The following is a 24,091-nucleotide window of genomic DNA, read 5'->3' on the forward strand; positions in this document are numbered from 1 at the left end:
ATTTAACTATATGCATTAGAGATCACAAATAATGTGATTTCCTTTTTTTCTTACCAGCGTTTAGTGTCAGGATTCTCAGAGTGATTGATATGTGGGGCTAGAATTCAGATACAAGTCCATCAATCCTCCAATCAATGGGATGTATGCAACCCTAAAAACCAATGTAATTCCACCAGGGAAAATTGGGGAAAGGGCAAGAGAAGAGAAACAGACACTGGTTTTATGCTCTGCTCTTTGGTGTCAGTACACAAGGCTCCCTCTAGGTACCTTCTGGAACTGACACATGCTCTGTTGGCATAGGGCCTGATTTAGATTTTGGAGGATGGGTTACTCCATCACAACAGGGAGGGATATCCCATCTGCTGAAATGTAAATCAAATTATTTTCTATGGGATTTATATTTCAGTGGAAGGGATATCAATCACTGTTGTGATGGAGTAGCCCATCTTCAGAAATCGAAATGAGGCCCATAGTCTTGATAAAGGTTGAGAGATATGGCCAGATGTTAGTTGTTATATGCACCCCATGCTGGTATCTCCATTCTACACAGATATCCCTTAGGAAATTAGGAAACAACAAGGACTATTAATTAAACTCTACAAACTGTCTTAAAAAATTACAAATTAGTATTCTACCCCCATACTCCAAAATATAAGCTGTGGACAAGTTCCAGGATGTACTAGCATTCACGCTCTGGGGTCGAGGAGTATTGAGAAGCCCTAAAGTATCTCTCGAAACAAGGACTGGAATAAATAAGGAATGAAGAGGCAATGATTTTAAATCAGTTAACATCTGCAGAAGATGGAAGTGAAACTGGAGCCAGGGAAGTAGAAAAACAATGAAGTGAAAGGACACCAAACAGTGAGCAAAACACTAATGGAAGTAGGAATCTTACAACCTGTGAACGCTGTGAAGCATCTGTTTCTTCTGGTATCTACAAAACCTACCCCAGAAGTGTTTAATCCTCTTCATGTTCATGTAGCCTGACCAATCACTAAGGCCTCTGTCTCTCTGTATCCTGGGCATCCTACACATGCCTACAGCACCTCAGCAGCCAATTAATTGGTCCTCTACACCTTTCACTGGACCTGTGTCTGTCTGGGATCAATTAATTATTAACAAGAGTTCTGTCTCACTGGCCTCCTCTTCTCTTTGCATCTTCTTGATCTTGTGCAGATTCTGACAGATGGCTTTACCTGAAACACACGAAGTAAGAGGTTGAATGTCTAACCTATATATTGAAATATTACAGATTGAAATGCTAAAATTTGCTCAGAGAAGAATGCCATGGATAATGGTATCTTCTGGGCTGCTGGTGAATTAACTTTTGGTTAAGGGTCTTTTAACAGAACCTGCCATCTAGTGCCTTGTAGGATGTCCAGCCTGTTCATTTAACTAGGATTGAGTAATGTTTTTTTCCCATTTGGAGGTCTGGGCTGATTTCTGTGGAAGTAGTAAAGGAAGGGTTCATGGTCTGTAGAGAGCCTTACATTAGTCTACATTACATACCGTTACTAATTCAGATTTATTCTTTTGAAAAGTGCTCTGGAGAACTGGTTGCTACTAAACACTGTGTCGGAAAATTAATGTCATTATGCCAAGGTAAAGTGGATGGTAGAATGTTATAATTTGTGCATGATGGGGAGTAATGGGTCGAACAATGGTTTAATACAATTTGATTTGAAATCTACTGTATAGTTTTTAAGTTCCTATCCAATGCTGGCATTTCTGCTCCATGAAGAGACCCACAATTGGGTGAGTTGGATTCCTGATTTGCACTAGAAAAAGATCTGTGTTTTAAGAGAGATTTAAAGGCCTGTGAACAATTCTATGTTGGTAGGTGCTAAGTATGAGCATACACAGTTAACTAGCTACAACTGTACATGAGCTGTAAGGGACGTAAGGCAGTGAACTGCTGGTCCCTGCTGTAGGACATCATTTTGGATCATGTGAATTGGGTAGATTCTGTAAAGAAAATCTTCAAGACACTGTGATTGTCATTTGCTGTTTTGTGACATAATAGGTATGCCTTTTTAGGTTCTCAACCAGCTTAAAACAGTTGAACCTATTCTTCAAAGGGGACAAACTTATCAAATAGTAGCACTGCCATGTTTTACTTGAAACTTTTCAAAGTGCACAAAAAGTGTTGACCTAGGTCTCCCATAAATTTAAGATGATCTTTTGTAGTCCTTAGCAGGAACTGTCTTTGACATTATCCCACTGACCACCAGGAGCTCAAGAAACAATTCAAACCCAAATGGAAAAGCTGTAGCCAAATAAAACCAGCATTTTCTGGCTGGCCACATGAACTTGAGGGTTGGTGTTGGTTGGACTTTGCCCACTCAGTTAAGTGCATTTTACAGAAGCCCACTACAAGACGGCTCCTCTAACCACCCTAAAACACTGTTTGGATATAGTTACCAGGAAAGTCTTACTGGAAATCAGGGTCAGACTGGCCTAGAGGGCAATCTGGCAGTGCCTGATGGGCTGGTCAGACAGGTGACTCTGTGGCGCAGTTTTTTTGGCTGATTGTAGGCCCATTTTGTGGTCTGCTAGGTCGGCTTTTACTGTTGATTTCCCTGATATTAAAGCAAACCTTGCCTGCAGCAAGCTCAAATCCATACAATCTATCATACATTGCAAAACACCTATATAGTGTGTCTTCTTTACAAGTTCAAAACTACCTCAATTTGCATACATGAGTCATTGTTGAGCTATCTAATTCACTAATGGGAGGCACTTTTATTAAAGTGCCAGGGCTTTTTCTCTGTCCCAGTCCAACCCTGCTGGATATGTGTTTTTTGTCTCACTATTTCTAAGGATGAAAGTAGACTCATTCACTTGAACAAGCACACATCTTGTGTACAGCCACATGCACTCAAAGGTCCTACTCAATGGGTGTATAGGTTCTGGGCAACTCTCTGGAGAACACAGAACAAGGTTCATTATGTTTCTTTAATTATCACAACATATAACGTTATTTTTCCAATGATTTCCATTGGTAACATATTTCTCTTAATCTTAACTTTTGAACTAATTTTTCTGCGTTTCCTCTTCTTGCAATACGTTTCTTATTAAAGTTCTGTACTTGTACTTAACTTTTTATATGGGCTTTCAAACTTATAGGGCCAGATATAAAGTCTTTTTTCAGGTCACAAATGGCCTAATTTACAGAACTGGGCCCTTTATGACCACAAAAAAAGCTTTTGATTATGTACAAAGCACAAATTGAGGTTTCAGTAACACATTACTGAATCTTAATTTGAGTTTGGGAGCAAAGTCCCAATCTGGATTTGGAAGGGGCATGTTTAGAACGCCCCTTCCAAATACCAAATTGCAGTTATATGTATTGATGTTTTGTGACCAAATTCTGGTTGCAAAACATTATTCCTTTATCGGCTACTAAAAGCTAATGGTAAGGCAAGGGACACATTTTGTGTTGTAAATGTTCAGAAAATTATTATTTAAGAGTAGGCAGTGTTTCCATGGACCACTGCCTAATCTTAAAAAATGTTTGTTAAACATTTCAATTTTGTTTTTCATACGCAGGCAACAGACTCCATTTAAAGAGAAATGTTAGCTTAATTTGAAAGCAATCACAGGCATGGTGGTCTGCTGACATCTCTGTTATGGCAGTAGTTTATAGTTGGCCACAATTTGCAACCTACCTCATTAATATTCATGAGGTAGGTCGAATTGAGACCCAACTGAGTATCAGGTTTTTGTGGATCTACATAGGTACATAGACTAGTTTCCGGTAACAGAATGAACTTGTTGAAAGTCTATGAGTGGATTGCGAACACTTCTAATTAATCCATTCTTCGTGCATCTAGCCCTTCATTTCTTAACTATATTGGTAATTGGTTGATATTTACACATAACACCTTCACACATTTTCTCTTGTGAATCCCCTCAAATCTTATGCCAAACTAACAAAGGTAATCCAATGTTACATGAATCAAAATCTTTTCACATCAGGAGGTCCTCATGGCACCCCTATTGGCAGTTTGGGAACACCACACTACTCACTGCATAACAGAGACCTCTATCTTCTATGTCCTGGAAGATGGATTCCCATTAGCCCTCCCTTTCATTTTCTAAACCACATGAGCAGGGTCTTTGTCAAGTAGAGAAGGGAAGAATCATCCTTACACTAAGGTTCACTTCCTCACCCATTGTGTGTGTTCACCCCTGCTTTTAACCAAAACGTCCAACACAAGTATTGCAATAAAAGATTTTGCTTTCTCAAGGCTTCAAAATAGATGAGTACACATAAGTATCAGGTTTTAAGCAATGTTCAATGCCTAAAGGGAAAATCCAATTCAGTAGCTCTTAACGTCCACTATGTAAAGAGATCCAGTATATTTTGCCTCTCTTAAGTGAACAAGCTCTAATGCACAAGACTCTTCTATGTATGACTCATATTGAAATTGTAGAAGATTTTAATATAGACCTTGCACAGTAAGACTCATATAGATTAAAGCTGCACCTCACATATAAGCGACAGATTTGGAGTTAATTTATTTGTTCTCATTTAGAGAGGACATGTTGTCACCATCCTGACTAGACCGTCCCTTTTGGTGGTTGGGAACAGGAATCATTTCCATATCTTTGGTCCTTCTCTTCATGGTCATACATAGCATAAACGCGTGATGCAGTAGAAATCTCTAAGGGCAATGGCACTGGTATTAATTAATTCAAGTACTCTATCTATTTCAATGTTTGTTCTTCTTAAAAATGATCTCATACCAAACTTGTGGTTCAATGTGTTATTTTTTGCACTGCAAGAACAAATAAGCAACTCATGTTGACTTTTAAAATGTATTGGCAAAACTAATATGTCTGATTTGCTAGCACATACAAAATTATTGCATTTTATAGTGAGCCACAAGAGGAAGCTAATGGAAGTGACAGTGAGCTATAGCTGTAAACTAGTCCCTCATGCATTTAAATGCAAACTGTCAAAAGATACACCCAGACAGCCAATAGCATTAGCTAAGAGGGGAATACTTCACTAGGTTGACTCAAGGTATTACTGACAAAGTTTCAGCTCAAAGGCAGTGAGAAAAAAAACATAGTTGAAAGGGCGGACCCAAAGCCCCCACTATGGGGCATATTTACAAGGAGCTTGCGCTGCTGCTGCATAATTTTTTTGAGGCAGCAGTGGCGCTTATTGTAGCTTCATATTTATAAGGTGACACATTTGTGAAGATAAGTCACTTTTTCGAGGCCTGCATGAGAAAAAACCTGCGGGAACCAGCTGCGTCACACAGATTTTAATGTATGAAGAATGACCAATCCACCAGAAAAACCCACTTACTACAGTGACCCTTCTTAAAGTATTCCTACGCCTTCATAACCCAGGCGTAGAAAATGAAGTGGCTTTGTAAAAGGACTCTGACCAGCTGAAATCACTTTACACAATGGAATATGTCTGTATTTCACAAAACCACTAGCACAAAACCACTAGTTGTGGGAGGTCTACACATGCAACAATCATGTTGTTGTACCCCGTGAACAATCTGGGATGGCACTTATGATATCATCATCCACTGCAGCAAGGCAATGTGACGTGGTGTACTACTTGTATGGGACAGGCCAGGATAGTCACTTCTCCTTGGAGTGAGGGGTCTCCATCTCCAGGCCAGCATACTCCATAGGACACGCATAAGGTAGGTAATACATGCGTTGCTACTTTACATTATACCTTACATGTATTAACTCACATAACATTGTCCCTCACTATGTCACACATACTCAGGTCCCCACCAACACAATAGTAGAATATGCCCACTAGAATGTGACACATAGACATACTGCTTACACTGCATCCAGGACGAATGTGAGATTGTACAAGGTGCTGTTGCACCATTTTACAGTCTTCAACATTGGTCCCAACACATTAGGCTATTTGTGTCAGTCTGAACTGATGCATCACCTCTGATTTTTGACCCATCGCTGAAGTTGCGTCAGTTGTAAGGTCAAGTTCAACAATCCACCACTTTTGAGGCTGATGTGTTTTCATTTCTGATGCATCTTTGGGTCCTTGTGCCATGGTGCCTCGTATTGTTAATACGTCGCATCCATGACATTGTAACCTGTTTTAATGCAGAACAACTTTTTTGCTGCATCACTGCCGTTGTGGTAGGGATGCATCAGTTCTTGTAAATAAGGCCCTATGTTTGTAGTTAGTTATAGGTTTGTTCCAGACCTAAAAACAAGTTAATGGCTTGTCACTGTAAGACAAAAATGCAACAATTAAAACAAAAATTGCACAATGCACTCAACAAGAATTTCTTTAATTTGGTGACATGTTTCTAAGGAGGTTAATAGAGGCAGAAGCATTATCCATCTTATTTTATTTTTCCTTGTATCCAAGAAACATGCTTCTGCCTTTCCCACCCCAGCCCATGCATTTCTGCTTTTAGTAACTAACCTCCAAAGTAAGAGCCGTCTGTCAGCTTCATCTCCCTGCTGGATTTTGTAATGACACCAGCAACTCCATGTTGGATGAAATACATCTTCTTCCCCACAGCTCCTTCACGAATTATGTAATCGCCGGGCTGGAAGACCTCGAAGCGTAGCTTGCTCAGCATGGCTGTGACAAAGTTTGGGTCTGCGTTGGCGAAAAGAGGCATTGTGGCGACTAGCTTTCTGCAGTTGAAGTTGACTATTTCCTAAACAGAACACAATGAAAGTACATAGTTATCACTTCTCAAATTTACTACTTCTGCTATGTATACCACTACAAAAATGTATTAAAAATAAGAGAGTGGTCAAGAAATGACATCAGTATTTTCATGACAAGACCAAGCATTTATATTTTCAGGTATGTACATTTTGATAATGGCTAGTAAGCATATTGTAACCAATTTACGTAGAGACAATTTAATGAAATGTGTAGTTACACTCATGCGTGGTTTCAGTTCAGAGGGACCTAGAAGGAAAAAGGTAATGTGGTTATTTACTGCTTAAGAGTTTTCGTATACTTTCATTCATAAACCTTGTACTTTGGGAATTTGTCCCTAATTCTGTCCTTGCCACCTAATCTGTTCTGGGATTTAATGACCATTTAATCTTTTTTTTTATGTTTGGCGTTAGCCCATGCATGCATATCTTTTATAGCTTGTGGTAACATAACATCAGAAAAATGGTACGGAGAGATTTGTCCCTCCCATTGTACTTCTAAGTCTAATACTGTGTATTCTATATCCCTAGATGTTCAGTCTGCATAACAATTTAGGTTCCCAAGTGCTTAGAATTCACCAGCTAACCCCCATGTTACCAGTGTCCTGAGTCAGAAACATTATACAGATGTATATGAGACCTGAGGCAAATTGAAGGACTCAGACCTCAGTGCAATCCAAATGTAGGCTACAGAAAGACAGAAACATAGGTGTTCATGACCAGGCGGAGATTATAAGGATATGCTCAAATAGTTGAGGGGGGTCCCATGGATACCCCAGACATCGCCTTGCAGGCAGGTGCAGCTACTCACTGCACTCACCTGCAAGGGGATCTCAGATCCCTATTAAAAGTGTAGGCCTGTTAGCAGCTGCACAGAGAAACAAGGAGCATATTTTAAACAGTACCTCCGTATTTCTTTTGAATGAGCTGTTCTCGGGCAGAGCGAGTTTGCGGTTGCCCTGAGGGCAACACATTGTTCCTGATAGGGCACACTTTCTACGTTTGCACCTGGTGCACCTGATTTAAGGTGAGCTTTGAGGCAAATGTGAAAAGTGAACCCTATCTGTGATACAGGCCTTGGTCTCATGGGATTACCATCTTTAAAAGTTACCAGTACATTTTTTAATTATTTAGCTTTTTTGTTATATACTATGGGGCATATTTATGAGCCCACTTTGTGTTGCTCTTGCACCATGCAACAGGGTTTAAGAGTGACACAACAGAAAAATGAGATTTATGAAGCCACACAATGCTACCTCGCATGGCCCTGAATGGCTTTATAAATCTTAATGCAACTCAGGGAAATCGCTGCTTTGCATTACTCTGCTCCATGGGTGCTGTATGGGTGTTCCCACGCAACATCCATGGATTTTGATGCATTTCCAGATTTACCAGAACTGGTAGACCTGGCAATGCATAACAAATCTATGCCTCCCCAGTTGAGGCATAAGAAAGAGAAATATTCCTATTTCTCATTTTTTTACCTCTTTCAATGTGTGCTGCAAATACAATTTGTGCTGAGAAAACTGTTCTGAGAAAGTCATCCTTTTAGCATGTTCACCCCAATGTTTCTAACTCATACTGGTGGCAACTGTCCTTGACTGTGCCCTAGGCTCTGCTAAACAGGCCAGGGCCAGTGCCCTGAATAAAAGATATACGGTAAACTGGTATAATTACAATTTGCAATGACAGACCCTTTAGGCCCCTAGTAGATAATAAGGCAATGGGGATTCAAACTACCTATAAGTTCCAAGTATATAATAAGGCAGAGTAGTTTAGAGGCCCAGTGGATTTTCTGCACTGTAGTGTGCACTGCTGTGTTGCCTGGTGACATTTTAAAGGCAAACCGGCCTTGCAGACTGTCTTTAGAAAGTAAAAAGTGTGCAAATTTGACTTTGGAATTAAGGGTACTTCCAAAGTGATAATCTACCTTATTTGTACATAACACTCAATCCTAAATGTTTCCCCTAGATGTCTCAAAGTGTGGGGTGCCATGTAATTATAAGCAGGTACATTAAAAAATATGTTTTATATGCCCTGGTGAGGGAAAAATTGCACCTTTAATTTTTCCTCATTGCAGATACCTCTCTCCATAGGCCAACATGGGAATATTTTTGACAAGCATAAGTATTGCTAGGAAAGAGCTAAATGTGTCATGAAAGGACTCAAAAGAATGACAATGATAAATCCAACAACTTGCCATTGTTGAATTTATTATAAATAATACAGAAGTTATAAGACTTCCTTTCCTGTAAGCCAAATTCCAGCCTGCTATTGGCCTCTCCTGATTGGTTAGCACTAACAGGATTAGCAAGGCTTCTTTGCTGAGATGTTAGGTAGCCTGCACTGAGCAGAGGTTAACTGATGGAGGGAGGTCTGCAGATGCTGAGGCCAGGCCAGGAAGGGGACTAGGTAAATCAAACTAGATTTCAAAGGAAGCAGGACAAAAAAGAATGCCAGCCAGACCTGTCCTCTCACCCTGCACCCGACAAATAGATAGCAGGCCCAGGAAAGGAATTTGCAGATGTCCAGAGGGGGAGTGTTAATGGAAATGAGCCACACGAGCAGATAAGTTTGGCCAGGTCTTTCTCCTCAGGAAGAAAATCATCCATCTTAAAATTTTGAAGTGCAGTGCGTTATGGGACAAGAACATGCCACACTTTGGAGGAACCTGTCATGATTTTGGGTAGCACCCTGCAGGTCATTGGACACATGTAACCCCATGCTTGTCCCCCAAGATGATTGCATAAAAGTAACTGATCTGCATTGCAACTCAGATCTGCTGCCTGAAACCACAAGAAGAAGAAGGACTGCCCTGCTGGAACACTGGTTGGTCTGAAACCCAGAGGAAAGCACACTAAAATACTGTTCCTGTTGCACACTGTAACAACAGCACTAAGGACTCTGCCTTGCTTCAAAAAGGGTTCAAGAGTGCACTCCCTGAAAGCAACAGGTTAACAGAGCTTGTCTGCACCAACTATCATAAAAGTCCCCAGCCTAGAGTGTGTCCAGTGGCCTTTTCAGGATTTGGCCAGGTACATTGTAACAATTGAGGTCGTAAACTTCCAAGGGCCAACTCAGAGCTTCTAGGTCCTTGGGTGGGCATTCTGGACACTTTGAACTCTCAAGAGGAACTTCAGAAAGACGTTCTACAAGTTAGAAGACGTTTGGAGCAACTTTTGGAAAAAGCTCCATAAATGGACTAACTTGCCGTCGTGAGTCAAGTGGACAACCTTCAACCACGAACCAGCCAGGAATTCAGGTTTGTTCAACTAAAATCTCCAGACTTCCAGGATTTGACTGGGGTTTTTGCAGAAAAGTAGTCCGATGGCATTCCATCAAAATCGACTGGCTGAAGAGAACTGCATGATGTTGAGAGAGAAAAGCTCCAGATACGTTTCTAAGTGCGAAGATAAAATTTTGGCCAGGGCCACCTGCTCAGTGTATCTGAGCAGTGCTCCATTGTGGCCTGGCTGAAACTTTGACTTTGTCTGTCAAGCCTGACTAGATGTCCCTACTTGGTGCTATTGATTTCTAAGCCCTAGAACGCACACTTTATTATTTAATCTTTAAAAATTCATAATTCTGGTACCGGTACCCTATATTGGATTTTCTTATTTTGCTGTGATTTTTAAGGATGAAAATATTCACAATTTTTATTAATTGGTGTGGGACTTTTATTGTGTGTATATAAATAAATTTTGACTGGAAAAAACAAAAGTTACAATTTGGTTCTGAATTTCTTCGCACAAAAACATATAAGTTCAGCAATTATAGTTATTGTTAACTCAAGTAACTATAACTCCCCAGACACTTGTGAACAGTTAAGGTAGGGTTTAAGTATCTGGGAGAATATGTGTCCCAAGACAGGGAGTGTAGCCTCAACCCCAGCACTGAAGAGAAGGCCATCTCCTGGACATACAAAATCATCAACAATAACATGGCAAACACACTAAAGAAGCTTGATGCATCTGAGAGAAGTGGCCATCAAAACCAGACTGAGGCTGATCCAATTTAAAATCTTCCACAGTGTATATTATGACAGAGCATGCCTACACAAGTTTGGGAGAGGAACATTCCCCATTGCCTAAGGTGTGGGGCAGACACAGGATTATTCCTACATACACTCTGGGATGGTCCCCGCATACAACCATACTGATCAAAAACTTTGAGAGTTTGGCACAGTACTGGGAGATTGAATTCCATTCGACCCTAAATATATCTTATTGGGAATACCAACCAACATAGACATTCCATGGCCTAAGAACCCTGTGAGTAATCTAAGACTAATAGTGGCCAAAAGAGATGTTGCTAAGCACTAGGGAGCTATGGATACACTAACTATCATGGAATAAAAAATGGGAATGGACTTATACATGATGGCAGAAAACGTTACCTACAAGGCTAGAGGACGTTAGAGAATGATTCACAAGATATGGGGCCCTTAAGAGAAACATTCCCACCTCAAAGAGGGGAACAGGAGGGAGGGGCACTCATAGGCAACAGTTTTAATACCACAAAATGGTAGTCAATGTAGCGCACAGCTCCCCCGGTTGCCGGTCTAACAAAAATGTCTCAAATTTATTAAACTGGGTCTTTGTGAAAATTAATCAGAATACATTCCATTCCTATGTAAAAAAAAAAATCAACAGCCAACCTCAGCACATTGTTTTGCTTTAAGATAAAACAATACTAATAATTGTTAGAAATTGGGTCTTTGGTTGGCAGTCAGGTTACCCCCAGTCCAAGCAAGGACCCTATCTCTAGTCAGGGTAAGTCACACACAATCCAAATTCTCCTGTGTCCACCCTCTGATAGTTTGGCACTGCGCAGTCAGGCTTAACTTAGAAGGCAATGTGTAAAGTACTTCTGCAATAAATCATGCAAAAACACAGTATAGCACCACAAAAATGCACCACACAGTGTTTAGAAAAATATATAATATTTATCTGGATAAATGTATGTCAAAATGATTAAGATGCAATAAGTATATATTGAAATATCACTGTAAAAATGATACAAAGTGTCTTTAGTCTCTTAAAAGCAACAAATATCTCTTGCAAGCACAAAGTACCTAGTTTGCATTTAAATTCTCCGCAAGGGACCGCAGAGGAGGAAATGCCTGGAAAACAGGGAGGTGTGCGTCAATTTCTCGGGCCATACACAGCGATGTGTCATTTATTTTTCACGTAGGGAAGGCTTTGCATCGATTTCTGGAGAGCTGACTTAGATCCTCTTCGGGCTGCGGGTTTTTCGGACGGCCCAGGGATGATGCGTTGAAATCCGGCGCTGGCAGGACGAAGTCACAGGAGCTGCGTCGATCCAGTGGGCGATTTGTGGACATTTCTACCGCACGGCAGGCGCTGCGTCATTTCCTCTCAGGAAGTCGGGCTGCGTCGTTCTGGCTCAGCTTTGCATCAATCCAGTGGGTCCTGTGTCAAATGTCCGGTCGCAATGGTGGCGCTGCATCAATCTTCTCTTTGCGAAGTCGGGCTGCGTCGTTCCGGTTCGGCGTGCAGTGATTTTCTCACTGCGATGCAGACTGTGCATTGTTTCTTGCAGGCTGTGTGTCTATTTTGGCCACACAGGGAGTTCTCTTGCAGGAATGAAGTCTTTTTGGTCCTGAGACTTCAGGGAACAGGAGGCAAGCTCTATCCAAGCCCTTGGTGAGCACTTCTCAGCACATCCAGAGAGCAGCGAGGCAGCAGGACAACAGAAAGGGAGCAGTCCTTCTCAGAAAAGAAGTCAGGTGAGTCCTTTGGGCAGCCAGGCAGTTCTTCTTGGCAGGTTGCAGGTTCTGATCCATGTTCTCTTCTCCAGGAAGTGTCTTGATGAAATATACGTGTTTAGTTCTCTTGATTTTTTTCATAAGCATTGCTTTGATTGAAAGAAGGTTATTTTTGAATATGAGTTTTATTTCCAGTGTGTTGAGAAGTAGGCAGAACGCTTACTTCATGCCAGGGAGATTGTAGCCTCAGAGGAGTGTGGAACATATATTTTGGATGGTGGCAGAGGTGATGGGGCTTTAGATTTCTTCTAGGAAGTGCTTGTCTGATTGGTATGCAGATCAGATGAATGATGACTGTTATGGAAGTTGAGAAAGGAAAGTGGCTGGCACGGTGCTCAAGAGACTCTGGCTTGATTTATATCTTGGCAGTATGGATACCCTGTTGCATCATATCTATACCACCACCGGTCTGACCCGACTGTGGTCCACCCGTCCGATTTAAAGGTGGGCAGGCCTTTGGTTTAAACACAACAGAAAGTGCTCCATCTCTACTGTTATTAAGCCCCCCAGGAGGCTTTATAGCTGGCTAGACAGAGTAAAGGCAGTAAGAGAGTGACTTCTAATTCTTCTGACCTCATCTAGATGGGCGGAATAAGAGGTCAGTTTTCACTACACTCACCGCCAATAAAAACCCTGGTGGTAAGAGTTAGTGAAAACTATACAATTTTCCCCTTTCCATGGCAGAGGACTCCCGTGTGGAGGGGAGCATTGTCTTTTTTATTTTCAAGAGCAAAATCTCACTTTGGGATTTTCTTTTTTAATATAAAAAAGAAAAACATTTGCCTATGACTCAAATTGACAGGAAACTCCATGATGGTGGCTCCTAACAAAGCTTTAAGAAATGACTGCCAGCTTAGCGGTCATTTCATAATTTAGAGGGTGGAGGTGCAGTCAAGGTAAAAAAGTTAATTACTCCATCATCCTGACTGCTAAATCACTGTTTGGCAATTTATAAATCGACCCCACAGTTGTAGTAGATATGCTAGGATTACAGCGCCAGGAAGTCTGGCATATGACTCATTTCCTTCTCCTGTTTGGAGTCTGCATTCCATGCTTAGGATGCCATAGGCTTTGACAGAGAGGATGTCCAGGAGCTGCGTATAGGAGGACACATTTGATCTCAATGTCTGTAAAACCCCTTCTTTGCAAAGACACATACAATGGGTCATAAATGACACAGAGACATGGCGTTAGGTTGGGCTGAAATGCCAGAATAGAAATTGGTCTGAGAAGTGTTTGAAAGTTGTTAGGTCAAGGATGATGAGGTGTGAAGGGCATCAATTAGCTGAGTCATAGGATACTCTGCTAGAGGAGAAGGTTTAAGTTGTCTGCTACAATTGGTGAAAAAATATGCACTTAATATGAAAGCATTTTAGAAGTGATTTTGGACCTGTAGATAATACACACCCATTTCCTATTGCTATTACAATATTTAAATTTCAAACCACTATGAAAATAATGTCTAGAACTATTTCCTACCACATGTTAGAGTAAAAATGTGTTTAGACAGATGTTTTACTTTAATGCTTTAATGCTGCTGCTGTTACTATTAACAAATAACAAATTAGGGGTTGTAAGTCCATGGAAATAGTTTGAAATCTAGGGAGGAGGAGTATAGTATGAAACCAGCAAATGGTTCCAGGAACTCGGGAAGACCACTTCGTGTCAGGACCCAATCCAACAGAAGCCAGCAGCAGGGTTTAAGGCCGGTCCTGTGAAACTGCTCAGCTGGGCTCTTTCAGGACAATGAGTTTTGTGCAACTTTGTCTTTCTATGGCTTAATAGGAGGTGAGCTACCTAACCGCACAAGTCCATTTCTTTTTCCTGGGTGCATGTGGGAGCAAGTCCAGTCCTTATTGTTCTCCTCACAGGTCTCAACAGCAGGTGCATTACTTTATCTGTCTTCCTCAGGTCCAGTATTGATGTTAAGTGGATGACCAGGGGTGCCACATTTATGCCTGGCACTAGCCCGTGGGTGAGGGCTAACTCCAGGCCATACCTAAACAATAGGGAAAGAGATCCCAGGGGTACTAACCCTTACCACCTTAGCAGAAGTTCCTGTTTGTCCTATTGTAAACAACGCCACAGTGCCCCTCTCTGGCCAAATGCTAGATGGCAGAACATTAAGGGGGTCATTTTGACCTTGGCGGTCTTTTGCCAAGACCGCTGAGGGACCGCCGTGGGAAGACCGCCAGTGGTGGCGGTTTGCCGCTCGGCGTATTATGACCGTTGGCAGCTCTCCGTCCTTTTTTGGATGGAGAGCCACCAACAGCCATACTGGCGGGCGGCGGGGAAGTGAAGGTTGCTCCACCTCCACCGCCACGTCAACAGAACACCGCCCACCGAATCACGTCCTGTGATTCGGCGTGGCGGTGTTCTGTTGACGGTGTGGTGTCGGCGGAGCAGCCCCCATGGCTCCCGTCCCCTCCCGGAGGATCGTCGTACCAGGTAAGTCGATCGTCCGTGAGGGGAGGGGGGCAGGGGGGTGTTGTGTGTTGTGTGCGTGCATGGGGGTGTGTGTATGTAGTGGGGATGTGTGAGTGCCTGTCTGCTTGCAGGGTGTTGTGAGTATGGGAATGAGTGCGTGTATGTCTGAAGGTATGTCTGTATGGTTGTGTACATGTATGTTTGAATGTGGGTGTGCATGTCTGACTGTGTGTGTGGATGCTGGCATGTATGTCGGTGTGTGTGCGTGTGTTGGTGGTGCCTGCGTGCGTCCATGTCATGTGTGCATGAGTGCTGTGATGTTGGGGGTCGGGGTGGGGAGGGGGGTCCTGCCACCTTTGGGGGGTGGCAGGTGTGGTGGGGGGTGAGGGGAGGGAGTCGGGGTGGGGGGTAGGGGAGACCCCTATCAGTGCCAGGGAAGGGATTCCCTGGCACTGATAGTGCTTACCGCCATGGATTTCATGGTGGTTTCAAACCGCATGAAATCCATGGCGGTCAGCCGGGTCCAAATACCGCCGGCGGTATAGTGACGGCCGCCAGGCTGGAGACCCTGGTCTCCAGCCCGGCGGGCGGAACGGAGAACCGGCGGATGACCATGGCGGTAACCGTCATGGTCATAATTCCCAAAAAAAGACCGCCAGCCTGTTGACGGTCTTACCGCCGCTTCTCCGCCTTCTGCCAGGGTCATAATGACCCCCTAAGTCCCTTGTGCAGGGCTCCAGATGCCCGGCCAGCAAAATCTTCTGTGGTAACTCAAAATGGGGTTTTATTGGCAGCTGATCTCCCACTAGGATTGGTGCATGGCTGGATAAAAGGACTAACAGATGGCCTTGATGATAGCTACATATGTCTATGTACAAGCAAGCCTCTTTGAGGATAATTAATTTTCTGGTCCCTGCCCATTTGGTTATCTTGTCAGAGGACCAGAACACCTCCCCAAACCAAAGTCCTTTTTGCTCAGCTCCGGGGGCACATTCACACCTCATCAAATGGGATATTCAGCTCCTGCATAGCCATTTTAAGCTCCTGTAAATGAACTTCTAGAGGCTTCAGGCAGGCAAAAGTTGACTTTTTAAAGGCATCTTCATAAAAGATTTAGTACAAATCTAATTTTACCAGTGAATAGGATTTGTGATAAATATTTTAAAAAGTCAAAGAATTAATTTGTTATCTGGTTCCTAGGTGTAGATAATTTATTTTTAAAATTAACTCCTAATGCTTGTGTATGGAACAGCTATCCCTGTTACAATGAAAATAGTTTTTGGAGCCTTGTCAATGTAAGGGCATGTTTTACACCAATCTTTTACATATTCTACTTTTAAATACTATACACCATCCCTTACTGGGCATTAAGGCTTACTTAGGGGTGACTTTTTAGTGTTTAAAAAGAAGGTTTAGGCCCATCAAAAAGGGTTATGTTGGCTTGTTGAATTGATAATTTAGACCTGCATAGACCGGTTACTGGTGGCAGGCCTACAGTCATGTATTGCATTGTCACATTAGTGATGGCATATTGTGTGCTGCAGTCCACTGGTGGCATTTACCTCACAGGCCCTGGGGATCCTTTGTACCATTTACTAGGGATTCAGAGGTAAGTTAAATATGCCATCTTGCAGTATAGCCATTTTCAGTATGTTATCGGGGTGAAAGCACACTCATTAGTGCCTGGTTAGCAAGCATTAGCAGCATCTGTCTAAACAATTGGGAGTGATCAAGAGAAAAAGAGCATTTCCCTACTAGTACCAAAGTATTAAGTCTGGTATTTTGATTGTTAAACCGGCACACATGTGACATTTTGTGCACAATATAGATAATTTATCATTTATTGAAATATGACAATTTTGTTATAATATGCTGTCCGAATTTAGGGATGTGCACTTTTTTCCTTAAACCTGTTTAGCAATCCCCAACTGCACAGAGGTCAAAATACTAGATTTCCTGACTGCAACAATCACAAAAGGAAACTTAAAGGGGGCCTGCCAAAAGAAGCATTCTCCACAAAAAACAAACTATTGCAGAGATTTAGGCACCTGTCACACAACATAGTGCAGCACCCATAGTTGCTGCACTGCGTTGTGTGACAGGGAGAGAGGAGGAAAGTGCCATATCCACAGAGATATAGCACTCTCCTCTCCTCAACTCTAGAATGGACTTCGTTTAGGGGATGCCAGGGTCGTAGCTGTAACCCCTGGCTTCCCCCTTGCGATCCATGGCACCACCTTTGTGACCCCTGGCATCAGAGGCAAAACAATCAGTGCCAGGAACACAGTGACAGCTCATGTGTATGGATGTTGGTTGGAGCTCCACTCTCATTGTTTTCTCTTATTTTTTTATTACACTAATAGTGAATAATGTTTTATTATTCATCATTAGTGTAATACAAAAGGATGTGATACTAGTTGGACTATGACCTTTCCTGGAAGCAGAGGCAAGTTAAAAAGAAAACGCTTTTAAATGTATGTTGTTTGCGTGCTTGAGAGCGAGGGTGTGTAAGTGTGAATGTGTGTATGTGTAAGCATGTGTATGTGAATAGGTGAAATTGAAGGTTAAAAGATGTGCGATGTTACTTCCACTACTCCTAGCGTTTTGGTGAATTGATGTTCATGAGCGCTTGGGCAGAATTTTGCATCTGAGTGCCACAGACACACTTTTGTCCCACAGTGCAAAGGTGTCTGCTTGAGTCTAGCATAGATTTTGTACTGTAAGGGGACCTTTCAAGCACAAAATACTATGCTTAGACCAAATTAAAAACGTTTCCTACTTTGCATGTGTGCAATACAGTGCAGCAGACATGGAAAGTTGGGAAAGAAAGGAGAAATGAAAGCATGTCTTCTTTTAACACCTGTTTCAAGTGGTGCTAATTTTTGGTGCAGAACCCTGTCTACTGTTAGTAGATAAGGTTTTAAATCAAAAGCCTGGATGGTTGCATGGTAAAGCCCATATACCACCCATGGAATTCCCACTTCATGCTGTTTTGGCTTACTATTTCTTACAAAACAACTCAAATACTAAATGCGTTGGTTTGTAAATCCTTGAAAATTTGGCGTCGGGTGCGTTAAAAAAGTATGCAAACCTGATGCAAAACATTTCTAAATCTGGGCTGTGGTACTTTATCTAATTCTTTAGAGGTGTAGGCAAATCATCATCTCAGAAGGGCAGATTTATCATACGTTCATGCCGCACAGAGCAGCAAGTAATGTTGCTGCTCTGCATGAAAGGGCAGAACTGTGCTGTGTTTAACATCATACGGCCCACTCCTACCCTTTCTTTGCACTGGAGCCCTTTTTGCTGCCTAATACCAATGCAGGTACATTTGTGCCATGGTGCTGCGTTGAAGGCAGGATTGCTTTTGTGCAGTAAAGAATACCTTCCTACACAAAAACAATCCTCAGAGTCATTTTGCTCTTTTATGTGTGCTGCAGAATGCAACATACATAGAAAGAGGAAACAAAAAGGGGAAATAAAGATATTTCTGCTCATTATACCTCACCTGAAGAGACGTACCATTTTGACACATTCCCAGGTCTACCAGTAATGGTAAATCTAGGAATGCGCCAAAATCCATGGGTGGATGTGGGGGAACAACCCGCTCCATCCATGCAACGCCTCTTTGGAGCAGAGTAGTTTAACACAGTGATTTGTTCTGCATTCAATTAGTCTAGATTTATCAAGCCATGCAGGGCTAAATCTGATTCAATAGTGGCGTCACCCTGGCGCACCCTTGTGTGGCGCAAGGGTGACGTAACTGAATGATAAATACGGCCCTGTGAGCCTTCCGCTTCTGCTTTTCTTGCTTCTTAATACATTTTCCATCTTACTTTTTTCATCAACTTTTGCTTTGAAGTGAGAAGTAGCATCATCCGTTTAACTTTTGATTAACAGTTATTCACTTCATTTTAATTAATGCCTATTCCATAAAATCACCATAGCCCTTGCTAATAAGGCCTCCATCAGAAAAGGCCTATGGTTGTACTAAGTTTAGTCTGTTGAAGACTAGAGCGTTTCCTTAGTATATAATGACACTGCGTCTGCACTGATCAGGAATAAAAACACACTGCATGGTGTTACCTATCTGCACATTGTCCCATGCACAATGCCTAAGTCTGAAAATGCCTATTGTGGTGTCTTTAACTTAGCCTATATGTGCTGAGTCGCTGAGCATAAAATGTAATAATTGAAAAAGATCATCTTCTTATTAATGCTGCTAATTTTTATTGTAAACACGCGCAGATTAATGCAGAAATGCACATCCAGATAAAAGTCATTCGGGCCTGATATCAGGATTTTCATGACTAGAGCACATGAGCTTTTAATGCTGGGCTCAGACAGTAGTCAGCCCTCCTGTGTGAACATCACTTGGGATTTAAGAAAACCCTCTCTTACTGTCGGGTCAATACTCGCTGATTTACCGTGGGTTAATCCTGTCTGCTTTTCATAAGGTCATTCATTCCTTCAGTGTCACAGCTTTGGTTTATATAATGCCATTCAAAGCTGCACACAGAGATTACCACGCTCCAGTCTTTTAGGTATGATGTGCACAAGAATCTAGACTGCAACCTGAAATAGTCCTCTAAAATGGGGGCTCATACGAATTGTGATCACTCGAACGGGCGTTTGGTAGCAGATGGCCCTTTAGTAAAAAAGAGCATATGAAATACTCTATTATCAAATGCTTAACCCCTCATCGGTATCATGTTTGGGGTGCAGTGCTTTCCCCAAAAAAATTCTAACCTTTCATTTTGAATCGACGTCTCTACTTCTGCTTTAGCATTAGTTCTTTATTATAGGACTGCTGTCCACCATAGTTTTAATTACAGCTATTAAATATTATGCAAGGAAGTAAAGGAGATAAAAAGAGTGAGCGGGCCTGAGGGACAGGATCCAAGATTTATATATATCCTGCATAAAATAAATACACATGTACTACATATGATATACTAAACTATTCGTCGGTGTTGTTACTCGTCGAATTCAGTACTACACAATAAATAAATTATGGGTTCCGATTCTCCAGGGGTGGATCACCGAAAGGTCTCTTCCTTGGGAGCTAAAAACACATTGGGGCAGATTTTGGAGAAGTGCAGATTTAGGAAAAGTGGGGCTGCACCCAGTACCGCCACCATTTGTGCGCCATATTTAAAATACAGAACACTATGGTGCAGGGTAGGGGGCAATAGTGTCAGAATTTCTGACGCTGTAGATGTACTGTTCATGGTTAGTGCCAGAATTTTAGCGCTAACCCGAAATAGTACATAGCGGCCCATTGTAAACAATAGTGTGCCCCCTTTTAACGTCTGCTCTGAGCAAATTGCCAAAAAAAATGATGCAAATAAATCTTTTAGATATCTTTGCGCCATTTTTTCAGCCCCCCTAACGGGGGAACAAACCCCTTCAACAGGCATAATGTGGCGCAAGGGGTTACAAAGTGGAGCAATGCATACATTGCCCCACTTTGTAAATACTGCGTTATGTTTTTGGCCATCTAATGCCACATTAGAGTTTAAAAAAATGCTAATGTGTCATTAGATGGCGTTAGGCCCTCTTAAATCTGGGGCTTTAGCTCATAATTATGAAAAAGTAGGGCATCAGAGTTGATGCGCCACTTCTTCTCCACCCCCTTACCGGAATCCTAACGAGATCATAGTTGCACCGAATTTGAAATATTGCGAACAATAGTGGTTGTTAGCACAATAGCGTCAAATTTTTGACGCTATTCTGGCACTTTGCTACACTAGCATCACAAATTTTGACACTAGTGTAGCATTAAAAATGGAGAAAGCAAATCTGCTAAATTACACCACGCCATTTTTGAGGGCCTCCTAGCGCCAGAACAACCCCCTTGCATATATTATGCCCGGTGAAGGCATAATGTATTACAAGGGGTTAAAAAGTGGCTCAGTGCATGCACTGTGCCACTTTGTAAATATGGCGTAGGGAAAAGGCCACCTCAGCGTTAAACAAATTAGGCCAAGGTAGTGCTAAGGCGGTCAAGGGACTTTTAAATCTGCCCCTTTGTTACTCGAAGTAAAGGTAAGTGGGGGTGCACATGCATGTGTGTGTGTGCATGTGTGTAATGACTGCAGAACCCGCTAATCAAAATTGCCTGCTATAAGAAAGTATTAGATGTAGTTGCACTGCTAATAACTTCAAGTACTGAGGAAGTTGAATTCACTTTGCAAAAGGCAACAACAAGATATTGGTATGTTTCAACTAATTAGTCCATGTCTTCACATCAAGGTTATGTTTTATCCAGCCAGGTCAGTAAATCCAATGAAGATTTATTATGAAGTACATAGATGAGAAACAAAGAACCAATATGAAGTGCATAGATGAGAAACAAATGGCGACACGTGTTTCGCCCCCTAGTGGCACACAAACCTGGGGCTTTCTCAAGGCTATTCAAATATTCTTAAGGTAAGTTCTTATTAAGCTTCATTATCATATTGGGTTGGTCAAGGACCATATCATTAGATGAGCACCGCGTTGTGTAAAATCAAGGGATCCTTGAGTCAATTTTACAAGTACAGAACAGAATCCTGCATTACAATAGGTTGGTCTATACCAGAGCTGTGTTTGGGAATATGACCTTCCTGTTGCTACTTACATGTTTGTTTCTTTAGGGAACAATATCAAGATAGGCTAATCAGAGATGAGCGGTAAGGGCAACAAAGAGTAGTTGTTGCTAACTTGGCTTATCATGTGGGGCCTGTGTTGTTGCCCATGGTATACTAATTCAGGTTCAAGAAGGCAGTAGCTGGAACAACAATTAAGAAAGTCTCCAACAACCCAGTTTACTTGTAGGAATTGTTCCTTTCCAAGGCTGTTCACGGACAAAATGGAGTCTGTTGAGTTTCAAGAGTGGGGTGTTGGATCGACCATGTGCTGATAACATTGACCATAGGAAACTTGATGGCATTTCTGCTTCCTCTGACATTGGAGGAATCAATATTCAGTAGCCTCTTCTCTTCGTAAAAAACTAACCCTTTAAAAATATGGAGCTCAAATCAGATCTCTGGATCAAGCTGCAATCTATGCCTTTGTCTCTTCCAATGGTCTTGGACAAGTTTAACTGGACATTTGCAGGCTTGTTTGATTATATACGATCCATGTGCAGAATATTGATCTTCCAGTTGAATTTCTTCTAAATGAATACTGACAGAAGCAATACCTTAGCTGGGAACTGGTAAGGGACCATGACCTTGACTCAGTCTTTGTGTGATTGCAATCCGGAACATGTCCTTCGAAGAAAAGATGCTGCTTAATGCCAAACTAGTAAGCAAGATCAATGAACACATCTGTCCCAGATGAGTCTTCAGATTGTGCAAATAGCTTCAGAGGACATAGGATACCTGGAACCTTTCCTGAAGCCAATGTTCCAGAGGAGAAGATCGGAGAGTAATTAGAAGCACTCTTCACTTTTACCGTGACTCCTGGAAAGCATAATATCTCTTCATCTGGCAAAGGTTCTAGCTATAACCCAAAGATGTCTCAGTGAGGTGATCTACAGCATGGCATGAATATCCTAAACTTTATTCAATGGATTTACAAGCCCATTACCTTTCCAATTGGATTTCTCCCTGACGATGTAACCTTCCACTTCTGTACTGATGCGGGCACGTCAATGGGTAGATAACCTGCCTTTCAGTACTGTAAGGCTCATATCTCCTATTGGATAACACTAGGCCTGAATTGCTCTTCAAGGGACTGCCATGCTGCTACCAGAGGACTTTCCTGCTGCATGAGGCCCGCCTCGTTCTCCAGAGGACTTCCCTGCTTCCTGAGCCTGTTCTGCTCTCTGAGAAAGAAGAGTGGACCTGCTCCCTTATTCCCTGGCTAACCTGAGTGACTCCACTGGTCACTTTGCTGACTTCCTGTTTTGAGCTACAGGGGCACAAGCTCCAGAAGCAGCTCTGCATCTTCCTCGCTGACCTGCTGCAACTAGACCAGCCTGGGCTTGCCACTGGACCTGCCTGAGGCCTGCTGGTTTCTGACAGAGTGAGGCCCTTATCCCCAAGAGGACCCTCTCCATGTTGTGGGCCTATGTCTGGCATCAGAATGGACTCCTCTGTAAAGAAAGGAGAAATCCTGAACTTTTGGCCTCTTTACGACAGCAAAAGGGCCACTTTGTGCCGAGACTCCGCTGTCCGCAAAGTCTGGCAACGTGAAGCTCTGGTGAACCCGACTCTTTACCCTCAGTGACCACCAGTGAAGTCAGGATATGCACTTTATTCTACAACAATTACAGCCTTTAGTGACCACCAATAAGAGGCTCCAGCAATGACCACCCATGACACTCGACTGGATCTTCACGTTACAACGACAACGTTCCACACCACAATCCCTGCTCCACAAGGCCTCCTCCACCATAAACTGGACTCTTCATGCTGGACTTTGCAAAGGGCCCTTTTTCAGCATATCTAGCACGTGTTTCATGGTGGTTGGCCTAGGCTTGTCACTTTACTCTGTCCTAGCACGACTAGATGACTGCAAGTGGCTCTTTGTGATTTTAGGCACTAGTCTGGCCTGAAACTTCAAAATAGCAGATTTTTGGTTCTACAGAATTGATTTTTGACATTCTGGTCTCATTTTAGTTATCAAAATGTACTCTATTTGTCTAAATTGATGTGAGACTTTTCTTGCATTGTGTTTTCACTTTATTACTGTTTGAGTGCCGCGTAAATACATAACACAGTGCTTCAAATTTAAGCCTGACTACTTTTGTGCCAAGCTACCAGAAAGTTAACTACAGATTAATTTAGTGACTTTTGTGGTTCACCCTGACAAGGACTGTGGTTGTTGATAAAGGAGGGTTTTCACCCCTAAATCAAAAAACATATTTCTTACAATGCCACAGGTGAATACTCATATAATTTCAGTGGATTTTACCAAATCCCCAAGAAAGTCAACATGTACAGTCAAAAACAAAGTTTTTGGAATGTAGCTGCCTCCAGAGGATCATACCATTATAGTGGAAGAAGCAGTTACTGCTGGGGCAACATTATCTAGTCTCATCAATGAGTTGTATGCCGCAATGTTGCAGTCAAAATATCAACTTTCAAATATATCAAGACCGCCATATTGACTATTAAGACATTGTCAAGGTAAGTGAAGATTTATGATTTGTAACTCTGTTGTGATATATCTGCAGGTCAATAATTCAATAGCAATATT

At 42.1% G+C, this 24,091-nt stretch overlaps 1 protein-coding gene across 1 annotated transcript in view; it reads right to left on the reverse strand.

Annotated features, from left to right (window-relative positions):
* HCN1 (hyperpolarization activated cyclic nucleotide gated potassium channel 1) overlaps positions 1–24,091 on the reverse strand; it is a 982,006-nt gene that overhangs the window by 185,356 nt on the left and 772,559 nt on the right. The window contains exon 6 of the mRNA XM_069221581.1: positions 6,437–6,677. Within this exon, the coding sequence (XP_069077682.1) occupies positions 6,437–6,677 (241 nt within the window). The remainder of the gene's footprint in view (positions 1–6,436; positions 6,678–24,091) is intronic.

The sequence above is a fragment of the Pleurodeles waltl genome, chromosome 1_1, assembly GCF_031143425.1.
Source record: "Pleurodeles waltl isolate 20211129_DDA chromosome 1_1, aPleWal1.hap1.20221129, whole genome shotgun sequence".
NCBI lineage: Eukaryota > Metazoa > Chordata > Amphibia > Caudata > Salamandridae > Pleurodeles > Pleurodeles waltl.